The sequence below is a fragment of the Caenorhabditis remanei genome, chromosome I (genome assembly GCF_010183535.1).
Source record: "Caenorhabditis remanei strain PX506 chromosome I, whole genome shotgun sequence".
In the NCBI taxonomy this organism is placed as follows: domain Eukaryota; kingdom Metazoa; phylum Nematoda; class Chromadorea; order Rhabditida; family Rhabditidae; genus Caenorhabditis; species Caenorhabditis remanei.
Genome location: NC_071328.1, coordinates 4,315,013 through 4,327,895, shown reverse-complemented (window position 1 = coordinate 4,327,895; position 12,883 = coordinate 4,315,013). Strand labels below are relative to the sequence as shown.

The 12,883-nt window shown below is 38.7% G+C and overlaps 4 protein-coding genes across 4 annotated transcripts; 2 read left to right on the top strand and 2 right to left on the bottom strand.

The window, feature by feature from the left end:
* Positions 1 to 241: 241 nt before the first annotated feature.
* Positions 242 to 2,404, top strand: GCK72_000674 (uncharacterized protein; the record flags this gene model as incomplete). The annotated part of the gene is made up of 5 exons (XM_053722613.1): positions 242 to 273; positions 321 to 908; positions 995 to 1,507; positions 1,574 to 2,158; positions 2,206 to 2,404. The coding sequence occupies 5 exons, from the start codon at positions 242 to 244 to the stop codon at positions 2,402 to 2,404; spliced, it is 1,917 nt and encodes a 638-aa protein (XP_053591258.1).
* A 1,222-nt stretch (positions 2,405 to 3,626) lies between these two features.
* On the top strand, positions 3,627 to 6,331 carry GCK72_000673 (uncharacterized protein; the record flags this gene model as incomplete). The annotated part of the gene is made up of 5 exons (XM_003109198.2): positions 3,627 to 3,706; positions 3,754 to 4,341; positions 4,422 to 4,931; positions 5,522 to 6,103; positions 6,151 to 6,331. 5 exons carry the CDS (start codon positions 3,627 to 3,629, stop codon positions 6,329 to 6,331), a joined length of 1,941 nt encoding a protein of 646 aa, XP_003109246.2.
* Positions 6,332 to 7,756: 1,425 nt separating this feature from the next.
* On the bottom strand, positions 7,757 to 9,180 carry GCK72_000672 (uncharacterized protein; the record flags this gene model as incomplete). Its single annotated transcript, XM_053722612.1, has 5 exons — positions 7,757 to 7,801; positions 7,849 to 8,304; positions 8,347 to 8,463; positions 8,511 to 8,948; positions 8,998 to 9,180. 5 exons carry the CDS (start codon positions 9,178 to 9,180, stop codon positions 7,757 to 7,759), a joined length of 1,239 nt encoding a protein of 412 aa, XP_053591257.1.
* A 454-nt stretch (positions 9,181 to 9,634) lies between these two features.
* On the bottom strand, positions 9,635 to 12,526 carry GCK72_000671 (uncharacterized protein; the record flags this gene model as incomplete). The annotated part of the gene is made up of 5 exons (XM_003109083.2): positions 9,635 to 9,992; positions 10,040 to 11,157; positions 11,209 to 12,091; positions 12,139 to 12,372; positions 12,426 to 12,526. 5 exons carry the CDS (start codon positions 12,524 to 12,526, stop codon positions 9,635 to 9,637), a joined length of 2,694 nt encoding a protein of 897 aa, XP_003109131.2.
* Positions 12,527 to 12,883: the final 357 nt, after the last annotated feature.

Genomic DNA, 12,883 nt, shown 5'->3' with positions numbered 1-12,883 from the left:
GGTCGAAGCTGAAATATTTGCAAGTATGGAACTAATCGATATTCTTTTACTGTCATTTTGCTCGAAAAAGTTTAAAAAAACGATAGAATTATGTATAAAATCAAGACTTGATAAAATAATTTCCATCACATACTTCTCCTCAAATCCTGATAATGTTAGAATTTCATCTTCTAACAGTAATAACAAGGATTTTATGAAGTTAGTGTCAAGAGAAGAAGGTAGAAACCGGCCTATCGTTCGAATGAATGTGTTTGGAATCGAAGTAGACTGTTGGTAAGTTTTTCTTCAAACAAATCATTTATAATCCAGATATTTTCCAGCATGGCAACTCGGAATCACCCATTCTTTATACTATGCAATCAGCAAGACGGAGAACAAATGTTACAGACAATCCACAACTATTTCAGAGGGTTTTTCGGATGCTCTATTGAGTATCATTTAGAAAATTGTTTCTCGAACTATATACCAAGACTGGAGAACATCAAGAATAGTATTCTTCATTTCCGAAATGAAGAAGAAGCTGCAGAATTATTGGATGGATACTTAACTCTCTCACCCTCACAGGAATATATTCAATTGTATGCACACGGAAGTTTTGAATACGAAAAAAATCTGAAACTGGCGCAGACTAATGTTCTCAATGTATCGATCTCAGGCAGTGGAGCTGGAGAACTTGTGAAGAATTTCAGTGGAAGACAACTGTTTATAAGTGGTGCAATAATCACAGATGATGATGTTATTCAGTTTTTGAACAACTGGAAATCAAGTCAAACACAACAAAATTTGGAGTTCTTGAGTATATATCGCGAGAGAGGAATTGATCTAAATCCAGAGAAAATAATGAAAAATGTTGATATAAAACAGTTCGATCCTAATCAGAAGATGCCGATTTATCGGTATGACAAAAGGTAGAGTGAGAGGAGTCATTACTATGATTTGGATAGTCACAGTTTAGTTAGTCTAGATAGAAAACAAAAGTACCCCTTTTTTTCAGAAGCGGATGGGATATTGAATGGAAAATAGAAGAATTCAGTAGTCCAAGCTTTATAGTACGACACGCTGATCAACTCGTGGCATCATTAAACATAAAAACTTGGGGAATCCAATTTGCTTCATGGAAAATGACAGAAGAGGAGGTTATGAGAGAAAGAATTCAGAAGACTTTCCAGAAAACTCCAATCCAAGAAGCATCCCCTCCCAGAAACTTCATGAAAATTTCAAAATTTTCATGGCTAATTCAAAAAGAGATATTGTCGAGCATGGAGTTGGTGGATCTGTTGATGGTGGCTTCTTGTTCTCAGAAATTCCATCGAAATATGAAATCATTGATGAGAAGTCGTTTTGACAAGATACTCACATTCACTTATGAGTCGAGAGTACCGTCTCGCATTAATATCTCATCATCGAATAGTGGAGACGATCCATTTATGAGTCTCAGGGGGAGACATGATTTCAAAGGCCGTCCACCTATCCCAATGAATCTATTAGGAATGGATTTACAAGTAAGGTAAGTAAGAATCATTTTGTCACTACCGCACGCTGAAAAACTTCCCTAATGATTCATTCTTTTCAGTATGCCAACCAGAAATCACCCACTTATGATACTATCCGATTTGGAACATGAGCTAACACTGCTTCCATCTATCCACAATTATTTCCTCGACTTCTTTGGTTCATCGATCAAATATCAGTTAAATGTTTACCTCCTCATGCCACCATTTTCAAAACTGAAGAATATCTCTAGTACACTTTTATCGAGTTACATAGGAGTAGCTGATTTTCACGACTTCCTTACGATTTCCCCGAATCAGGATTTAATCGCACCATCAGATTTTCGAACCCATTTGCTTGTAAGCATTTCGGAATTTTCTAGGACGAAAGTGTTAGATATTGGGACAATGTCTTGCTGGGCAGATGACATTTTATCCAATTTCGAAGGTAGACAGTTGTTTATTAACAAAGGAATTATAAGCGATACAACTATCATCCAATTTCTGAACAAGTGGAGATTGAATGAAGGATATCAGAATTTAGAGTATTTCAGTATTACTGTCTGTCCATTTAGACATCCTCTCAATCCAAATCAAATCAGGGACAGTATTCCAATCGACCGATTGTACTCGTCTGAACAACTGCCAGTTTATCAAGTTGCTAGAAAGTAAGTCCATAGTTGAGTAGATGTCTCATAACCTTAATATTTTTCAGAGATCCCTATCAAAAACACACTTGGGGAATTCATAAGTTCAGCAGTCCAAATTATATTGTTAGAGAGACTGATCAACACGTGGCATCCATTATGATTACGGAGGACAATATCACTTTTGCCGCGTGGAATATGACTGAAAAAAGAGTTTTTGGAGAAACGCCCCATCAAGAGACTCTATTGAATACAACAAATCTTTAATTGCATTTTTAAGAAGACAACATTCTGAAATTTATATTGTTATGAACATCTTAAAAACTTTGTTTCAAACTCTACTGTTTAATAAATTTCATTCCATTTGAAATTCCATCAATTTCCTATTTTCACTTCTGTAGATTTCCCAGGATCCACCAATGGCTGTTTCTTTGTGATGTTATTATAGAATTAACTACATATATTTCAAAATTATTAGTCATCAGTTGTCTTGAGTTTCCAAGTTTTTTGTCGGACAACGTACCATATTTAACGTAAAATATAATGCCTTGACTTCAAAAAGCACTCTTAATCCCCCAACTCTTTTCTGTCTTTTGCTATATTTGATTCCGTCAAGTTCCATTGAATTTTCAGTACGAATGGCTTCCTGAAAAGTGACTTTTTCTGTTTTCGATTATTCGTTTTCCATTCTGAAACATAGTTTTGCTGTTTTCGCTTCTCCGGATTCCCCCGACGAAGTTACTTCCGAAATATGTCATTCAACGCATTCTTCCGAAAGATTTAAATTCATGTAAAATGAGCTGAATTCGCCCAGATACTTAATTGATTTCGTTCTCTGCGTTTGTTTTCCGAATTTTATGTGTTTGTTTCAAAACTCATGACTGATTGAGACAGTATATAGCTATTAGAAACGAGTCAATGTGGTTCTTGACTTATTACTTATTATATACTTATTATATACTCAATAAGTGATAAGCCATAATAAGTATATAATAAGTGATAAGTCAAGAACCACATTGACTCGTTTCTAATAGCTATATACTGTCTCAATCAGTCATTTGAGTTCTAATGAGACAGAAAATCATCTAAATAGGATGTCCACAGCGATGACAAGATAGATTGTCATGGGGAATGAACGTGTGAAGACGTGGCAGAGCACACACACGACTCACTACATCTCCTCGTTCAGCTCATTGATTTTTTGAATCTCTCTTTTTTCTTCTACTTTTATAATCTCTATTTAATTCTTCATTATTTCAGAATGAAAACTATGAAACTTTCTAGTTTTCCCTCGGTGGTCCAAACTGAAATATTCTCATGTATGGAACTAATCGATATTCTTTTTCTGTCGTTTTGCTCGAAGAAATTTAAAGGAAGGATAGAATCAACTATGAAATCTAGACTTGATAAGATCATTTCAATCACATACTTCTCCTCAAAACCAAATAATGTTAGTATTTCATCTTCTAACAGTAACAACAAAGAGTTTATGAAGTTGGTGCCAAGAGAAGAAGGTAGAAATCGGCCTATCGTTCAAAGGAATCTGTTTGGAATTGACGTGAACTGTTGGTGAGATTTTCGTTAAGCAAGTCATTTATAAACCAGTTATTGTTCAGCAAGGCAACTAGGAATCACCCATTCTATATACTATGCAGTCAGCAAGAAGGAGAACAAATGTTACAGACCATCCACAACTATTTCAGACAATTTTTCGGGTCATCTATTGAGTATCATTTAGAAAATGGTAGCTTGAACTATGTACCAAGACTGGAGAACATCAAGAATAGTATTCTTTATTTCCGGAACGAAGCAACAGCTGCACAATTGTTGGATAGATACTTAACTGTCTCATCCTCACAGGATTATATTCGAGTCTCTTCAATAAGAGGTTGTGAATACGAACGAAGTCTAAAACTGGCTCAAACCAAAGTACTAGAGATAATGATCTCTGGCAGTAGAGCTGGAGGACTTTTGAAGAATTTCAAGGGAAGACAACTTTTTATAAATGAGGGAATACTCACGGATGATGATATTATTCAGTTTTTGAACAGTTGGAAATCAGATAACGGATATCATAATATTGAGTTTTTGAATGTTACTCTTGAGGAAGAAACTTTCCTGAATCGAGAGAACATAATAAAAAATATTGATATAAAACGATTTGATGTAATGAAGAAGATGCCGGTTTATCATTATGACAGAAGGTAGAGTGAGATGGGTTATTACTGAAACTTTTATAGTTTAGTTAGTGTATTTAGATAGAAAACAAATGTACTGTTTTCAGAAAAGGATGGGATAAATGCGACTGGAAAATCGAAAGCTTCTGTAGTCCGCACTTTATAGTTCGAGATGCTGATCAACACGTGGCATCACTGAAAATCACAACTCGAGGAATCCAATTTGCTTCATGGAAAATGACAGAAGAAGAGGTTATGAGAGAAAGAATTCAGAAGGCTTTCCTACGAACTCCATTCCAAAAGGCAGCCCCTTCCAAAAACTCCATCAAACTTTCAAAATTTTCAAGTTTGGTTCAGAGCGAGATCTTGTCGAGCATGGAGTTGGTGGATCTGTTGATGATGGCTTCTTGTTCTCAGAAATTCTATCAAAATATGAAATCAATGATGAGAAGCCGTTTCGACAAGATACTCACAATCACCTATGAGTCGAGAGCGTCTAATTCCATCGATATCACATCATCTAGCAGTGGAGAAAATCCATTTATGAGCATACCAGGAAGTTTGAGAGCTCGTCCACTCGTTTCGATCAATCTGTGCGGAATGGATTTACAAGTCTAGTGAGTGAACAAAAGTCAAAGTGCCTTGTACTTTTATAACAGCCATTTTGGTGACAACGAATTTGGTCAGCCTGCCACGATCTGCTCCGTCATAGTCAGTGATGTGCCAACACCCGACGGCTATGACAAAGTTGAAGGAATCCTGTGGTGTTAAATTTTCGGGAGGGCGAAGGTTAAGTCGGAACCTGAGTCCACTGCGAGCAGCTATACCTAACCAAATAGTGATGCCGGTGGAATCAACTCGGGTGATGATGTTCCCTGAGCTCGACCCTCTGCACAAACCCACCGTCTGATAAAAAAGACAGGCGAGAGACCTATCAAAATCTCTCGTCGCAGCTAGCGGACCTACCGTGAGGTAGACCCCCGCCGCTGTAAGCAGGCTCGCCATCGTTTCTGAGTTATTGCAGTAAAAACAAAAATAACAAAAATAATCGTTTCCACTCGTTTTCAAATGAGGTAATTTCATTTCTAATGTACATCTTCTCCTATTGGTGAGAGTGTCAGTTGAGATTGAGTCTCTTCGCGTCTTTTGTTAGACTATTCAGTTCACCAACTTTCTATATTATAAATGCTCATTTCATTCATTTCAGCATGCCAACCAGAAATCACCCACTTATGATACAATGCAATACGGTTCAAAGAGAAACCATGCTCACATCTATCCACAATTATTTCCTCGACTTCTTTGGTTCATCCATCAAATATCAGTTAATTGTGAGCATGCTGACGCCAACATTTTCAAAACTAAAGAATATCTCCAGTACAGATTTGTCGAGTGACAGTACTATGTTAATGGCTGAGTTCCACGATTTTCTAAAAATCTCTCCTAACCAGGATTTTATCAAATTATCTGAATTAGAATGTCCTTTGCTTGGAAGAAATTTGGAATTCGCTAAGGCGAAAGTGTTAGATATTGAGACAATGTATTGTCCGGCAGAAGACATTTTATCCAATTTCGAAGGCAGGCAGTTGTTTATTAACAATGGAGCTATAATCGATACTGTTGTCATCCAGTTTCTGAACAAGTGGAGATCAAATGAAGGATATCAGAATTTAGAGTATTTCAGTATTTTTGTCTCAAACCCTCTCAATTCAAATCAAATAATGAATAGTATTCCAATCAATCAGTTAGACCCATCTGATCAACTACCAGTTTATCAAGTTGCTAGAAAGTAAGTCTATAGTTGAGTTGAAGTCTGATAACTTTTACATACTTCAGAGATCACTATTGGAAACGTACATGGGGAATTCATAAATTCAGCAGTCCAAATTACATTGTTAGAGATTCGGATCAATACGTGGCATCCATCTTGATTACGGCGGACAATATCACTTTTGCCGCGTGGAATAACACTGAAAAAGAGTTTTTGGAGAAACGCCCCGTCAAGAGACTCTATTGAAAACAACAAATCTTTAATTGCACTTTTAAGAAGACAACATTCTGAAATTTATATTGTTATGAACATCTTAATAACTCTGTTTAAAAGACTCCTGTTTAATAAATTTCATTCTGTATTGAAATATTCGGTTTAAAGTTTCATTTGAAATCCTAACAACTTATTTTTACTCTCGCAGATTTCCCAGAATCCACCAAAAATAGTGTCTTTATGATGTTAGATATAACTAAATGTTCACAAATAATTGGTCATCAGTTGTCTCGAATTTCAATGTTGTTTGTCGGACAAGGTACCATAGTTAACGCAAAAAAATAATATGCCACGTCTTCAAACAATCCCCTAACTCTTTTCTGTCTTTTGCTATATTTGATTCCGTCAAGTTCCATTGACTTTTCAGCACGAATGGTTTCCTGAAAAGGAAACTTTTGGTCGTAGTTCTAATTTCTTGTCATCATTCTTATTCCATTCACAAAATTTCGCTGTTTTCGCTTCTCCGCATTCCTTCGAAGTAGTTGCTTCTGGAATGTGGCATTCTTCCAAAAAATTTGAAAAATATTCCCTGGGTTTGTTTTCAGTTCTTATATGCTAAAAATCTGAAAAGTTTGTCGACGAATTTCGTTAAACTACTACATTATAAAAACTAATTATAAAGAATTTCAGTTGGTGATAGGCCTATCTGGTCTCTTCATTTTATGTGATGTTATGTTTTAGTATTATTATTAGCCCAACTCTCATAACCTGATCTAAAGTTATTACACTCTGAGAGTTTACCTGGAGTTATTACTATTATTTTGGTCTTAATGCTGGCCCTGGGCGGTATGATCGTCTCAGAAATGTTTTTGATGATTAGCTCAAGATTCTACACTGACTCACCTTCCTTGGGCAGTAGATTTTTCGAAAACAAGGAAAGATGAGCAGCGCAGTTTGCACGTACGTTCAAACAAATTTGTGCTTCAGAATATGGTTCAGAATATTGACTGATACTCAAACAATAAGTGTTTGAAGTTTTGATGACAATGGTTCCAGATAAATATGAAATTTCACTCCGGAACGTTTTAGATTTCCATTCCAGAGGACCTCCTATTCGACATTTTTCGCTTCTCCGAATTCCCCCAATGACGTTACTTCCGAAATGTGTCATTCAACGCGTTCATCCGAAAGATTTAACTCGATGGCAAATGAGCTGAAAGTGAGCTGAAATGAGCTGCTGACACTTAATTGATTTGTTCTCTGAGTTTGTTTCTCGAATTTACTGTGTTTGTTTCAAAAATTGATCACAAAAAATTTAAGACAACGCAAGAATAAGGGGTGAAGGGAGGGGTGAAGGCGAAGAAAACAAAACGAAAAACAGATAGAAGTAAACTATACTGGGTTGAACAAAAACAAGCAACAGGAAAAAAGATATTATATGGAAGTGAATGAAGATGACTAGATTGGACGAGCCTTGATCTGTCCGATGCGTCCTTTGGCGAGCTGAAACGAAACAATAAAGTTTTCAGTTAACTGTTGCTCACTCTCACCTTTCGTTTCTCCTCTGCAAACATCGTCTTATTGGCCTTCTTCTCAACTCTTCTCTGCTTTCTCGCCTCTTTCACAGCTGCCTTTCGCAACTTTCTCTGTTCTGGAGTCTCTCCTTTCGGTCGGAACGTTGAAACAGTCGAGAAAACACTTTCATTGTCATCTGCATCATCTTCCATATCCTCGTCTTCATCCTCATCCTCATCTTCCTCAGCAATCTCCATGTCTTCCACAGCCTTATCGAATCGCTTCAAAGCTTTTCTTGACAATCCACGTGGCTCTTTGATCAGTGTTGGATGATTGTAGATATTTGTGTATTGAGTGGCGAAAGACTCGCAGTCCCACTTCATCTTCTTGTTGGTACCCTCATCCACTTCCACAATCTCGTACTCCTCTTTGTCCTTGATGACTCCTTCCTCAATGAGCCGCATCCGTTCCCGCACATAATGTTTGGCGAGCTGCAAATCTTTGTTTAGAAATGAAAGCTTTAAAAGTAGTACCTCTTCATCATACTCTGCATTAGAACGTCCTTTGTCATTAATCAGTTTGTGAAGACGACCAGCGTTTGGTTCAAGGGCGCCTCCGATTTCGTAGTCGTCTCCATCGAGCTCTCCGATCTGGGGAAAAAAGATTTTTAATTAAAAAAAATGGAAAGGTTTTCTACCTGATCAGTATTGTATTCTCTATTCATAAGCTCTTCAAAAGCATCGTCCATAACTCTCTGTTCAGTTCTCTCCGGTCTAATCTCTCTGACAGTTTCCTCTCCGAATAGCTCCTCGTCATCGTAATCATCGTACATTTGATCATCTTCATCGTCGTCATCCTCTTCATCAGAATCTCCACCTCTTCTCTCGTTTCTGAAGAAAGTTGTCCGTTCGTCAAGAACTCCACCCGCTAACGAGATGAAGTTATCTTCGAGTTCTCCTCCGTTCCTATCGTCTGTCACATCTTCCAACGCGTTGGCAACGTCTTCATCGAAAAATTCTGGCTTTTTCAGACCTCCGACGAGACCAAAGAGAGGAGGAGCTGGAGGGAAAGCAGGAGGAGCAGCACGGATGGTTGTTTTCTCCACTTCCTCATGTACACTTTCCAGTTTCATCGGCTGAAAACAAGTCATTTGAGGTCAAATTTTCAAAAGAACTGTCGTTTACCTCATTGATAGCTCGCATGTGCTGCAAGTAATCATAATCATCGTCGTAGTAGACTCCATACTTCTGTTGTTCCTCCAAATGAGCTTGATCTGGCTTGAATCGTTCACTCTTCTCCCTATTATCCGGCACCAATCGAAAGCTTTGACTGGCTTTCTTATCAATGAATGCCTTCTTCTTTCCCATGTTGTTCGCTTGGCGAAACTAGTTTCCAGCTACCTAATGATAGAAATCAAGTTGAAGTTCAGTTTTCGAGAAAAGAATATATCAAGTTGGATAGACACCAGAAAGAAATGGAAAACAGTAATTGAAAAATGTAGATTTCATTTTTTTAAAAGTACGGAAACCCAACAGGAATAATTAAGATATTATAAGAAACAAACGAAGTTGTAGAGAAAAGAAATAACTTAAACACTACCAACCAAAAACAAACTTATAGGGGTTTTTCAGGTTAATCACTGAACAGAAAATATGAAGGGGATAGAAAAGAAAATAGTGAAAAGAATTCAAGAACGGATCAATTCAACAAAAACAGAAACGAGTATTGGCGCCTGCAGACAACTTGAAAGTCATCTGCAGGCGCCATGAAAGGCTTATTAGCGGGTTCCACAGATGGGAGAGACGATTGAATAATGAAAATTTAGAAAGCACGTTGCTTATTTGGATGACGACGCTGTTGACCACCCTGTGATCCCCAGTTTCCTCGCTTTCCGTCTTGTCCTTGTCCTCCACGTCGTTCTCCTTGGAATCCTCCTGCTCCTTTCTGCTTGTCTCCTTGCCGCTCGTTCCTGCCTGGAAACCACGATCCAGGTCCTTGATAGCCTCCACGTCCGGTACGTGGCTCGAGAATTTGCTCATTATTCTCAGCAAGAGCTTGGAGTTTGTCGGACAAGTTGAGTGCCAGCATTTGTAGACGAGATGGTTCGACACGATGCATGATGAGACAATCGGTTGGCTCGTCGAGTGTGGCTGACAACTCCTCTTGGATAATCATTTTACTGAAAATTATTATATTGAAAATAAACGGTGAAAATAATTATGTTACCTGATAATGCTGTGAACATCTTTCTTCGAAAGGTCGAACAACGAAGCAAGCTTCTTGAGTGAAACTGTAGCATAAACAGTCGAGTATGTGAGAAGGTATGTGCGAAGGGATTCTTCTTGAATACGTCTCACAACCATTCCCTTGACTTGCTCGGCGTTGTGGAAGAGGTTCCACACCTTCTGGTTCATCTTGTCGTTGACAATGTATTCCTTACATTTTCTCCAGTCTCCATTGAGCATAGCCTTCGATGCAGCTACGACATGTTCACGAGTGTTCTCTGGTGGTCCAGTCAATGAAGCTTTCTCGCTTTGTTTTAGCTGATAGTGGAAACTGCGGCTGAGCATACGACGACGCATCTCAAACTCACAACTGGCCATGTGTGGAATCTCAAGAAGCATCGAACAGATCAAATAGACACATTCCATGAGCTCAACATTGATGTGCATGTGATAAGGAACCTGGCGGGAACGATCGATCTTCTCTTGTTCGGCTGTCTTTTCGTGTTGACGAGTTCCAACAGCTTGAGCGAGCAATTCTTTGGCACGTTGAGTGTTTTGAATCTCGGAAAGTCCTTGGTGAGCTTCACGAATGAAACCATGACGGAAAGCACATAGTCCGAGTTGACAAATGGTTCTATTGTAGAGAATTTGAGTGTCAATATCCGAATGATCAACGATGGCTTGCATATGACTCATGAGAAGAAGGTCTCTGGCACGATGCCACTGATCGTGAACGGCGAGGAAGTAAACGTGGCAGAGCATAGCACGCTGTCTCAAACGCTTCTCATCATCCAAGCTGTAGATCTTCTTACACAAATAATCCATCGTCTGTCCGGCGTCTCCCTCATTTTGGTCTTGGTATTTGTAGTAGGTATGCTCGATTCTCATCATGTAAACCTTGCAGACTTCGTGCTTGTCGAAGATTTTGAGATGGCTGCGAAGTTCAACGTAGCGCTCGGCTTTTTCGATAAGCAAGCACATGTCTTTCTCAGCCCTCAGCTTCTCGATGTAGTCATTCGAGTGACAATCCGCATTCTGAAGTATCTTCGCCAATTCGCCATCCAATCTTTGGACAGCGATGAGAATACTTCCTTGAATACGATAATCCTCGTTCTCATCCTGTAAAAATACAAATTATTGAACTACTTGAACACGTTTATAATATCTTACCTTGAGATTCTCATCTTCTTCGGCATAAGTCACAGACAACTTGACGCGGTCGGTTCCAATAAGAAGATCGAGAAGCTTGTCGACAGTAGCCAACGTGTTCATGAACGTCTCGTACTCCATATAGTCGCTGATTTTGGCGTTAAGTTCGAAGAGAGCCGAGATGATGCAGAAACTGATCTTGACATGAATTCCGAGACCAAGATCCTTCTCACCAGAAACTTCCAAAAGTTTTTGAAGATTGGCGACGTGTTGGTTGCGATCAGTTGTTCTCTTTCCACGTGCAGACATAACTTCGTTGAGTTTCTTGATCATAACATCATGAGTGACTTCTTCTTTCGGATCGAAGTGAACAACAGACTTCTCTTTGCTAACTGGAGTCCAGTCAGCATCATCGTCGTCTTCAACAACTTCCTTAACCTTGATTTCTCTTTTTCTTTTGACCCTCTTGTCATCCTTGCTCTCCTCACGGAACTCTTTTTTCAAGAAATAGCGACGAAGTTGTTCCATCTTTGTGACACTGTCTTCGTCATCAGACTCATCTGTGTCTGGCTCAGTCGTCCAGCTAGACGAATCATCATCACTGTCGCTGTCGCTTTCACTGTCAGCAGCCTTGCCGACTGGCTTTCCAGGTGATTTCTCAACCTTGGCTTCTGACACCTCCTCAATGTCATCATCGTCCTCATCTTCTGGAGTTTCGTAACCATCCTCATCTGGGTTGGCACGGTAATCGGTCACCAAGTCTTGGAAACTTTGTTCTTTGATGTACCGCTTCAGCTTCTGACGAAGAGGTGGGAGAGCTTTAGCGTTGTTCTTCGAGAGAGATGCTTTTGCATCCTTGTCTTCCCAGAGCTTGTTCACGTAATCCTCGATTTCCACAAGTGATCTGCAAAAAGAAAATGTTCGAGATGAATTGATGAAACTTTTGAATACCTAATGTAGAAACGCGGAATAGTGACATTCTGGCGTTGGAAAATAGTTTTTGATTTGTCATATGCCTTCACTAGAGAATCAAATCCCGTCAGAAGCCTATTCAAATCCTTATTGCTCTTAGCATCACGATTTTGTTTGATGATTCCTTTGAGTTCGTCGAACTTCTTGTCCTTTTGAGCTCGGACGACACGTTTTTCGTCATCCTCAGGACCAGCCATGAAGTCGAGGTCATCACTGAAAAATAATTTGTTAAAATTTTCCTTTCCAAGTAAAAATGTAAAATATACCGGAATTTGGCGCTTTTGTTCACTTTTTGCTCCTCAACCTCATCCTCGCTGGATTCGGTGTCGGAGTCGGAGTCTCCTTTGGCGTGGAAGAAGCGGGACATTTCTGAAAGTGAAGATATTATGAAATCACAGACACGCGAGAAAAAGACAATAAGAAGAAGTATAATGAATGGGGAGTAAATCAGATTCCAAAGGAGAAACGAACAAAACAACGAAAATACAATTGTTGGCGTGTGAAGTTATTTATAGCTTTTATAGGATTTGTAGTGTAAAATACATTGCTAATGCTTAACTATGTATTGCGAAATCGTCAAAATAAGATAGCATCGATATTGGGCGTGGTATTGCGAAATTCTATTCATTTTAATAATTCAAAAACGAACAGCAAAACATGGATATGGGTTAAAGTTTAGATGAAGCATCTGTGTAAAAATGGTGTTGAAATTCCAAATCGCTTC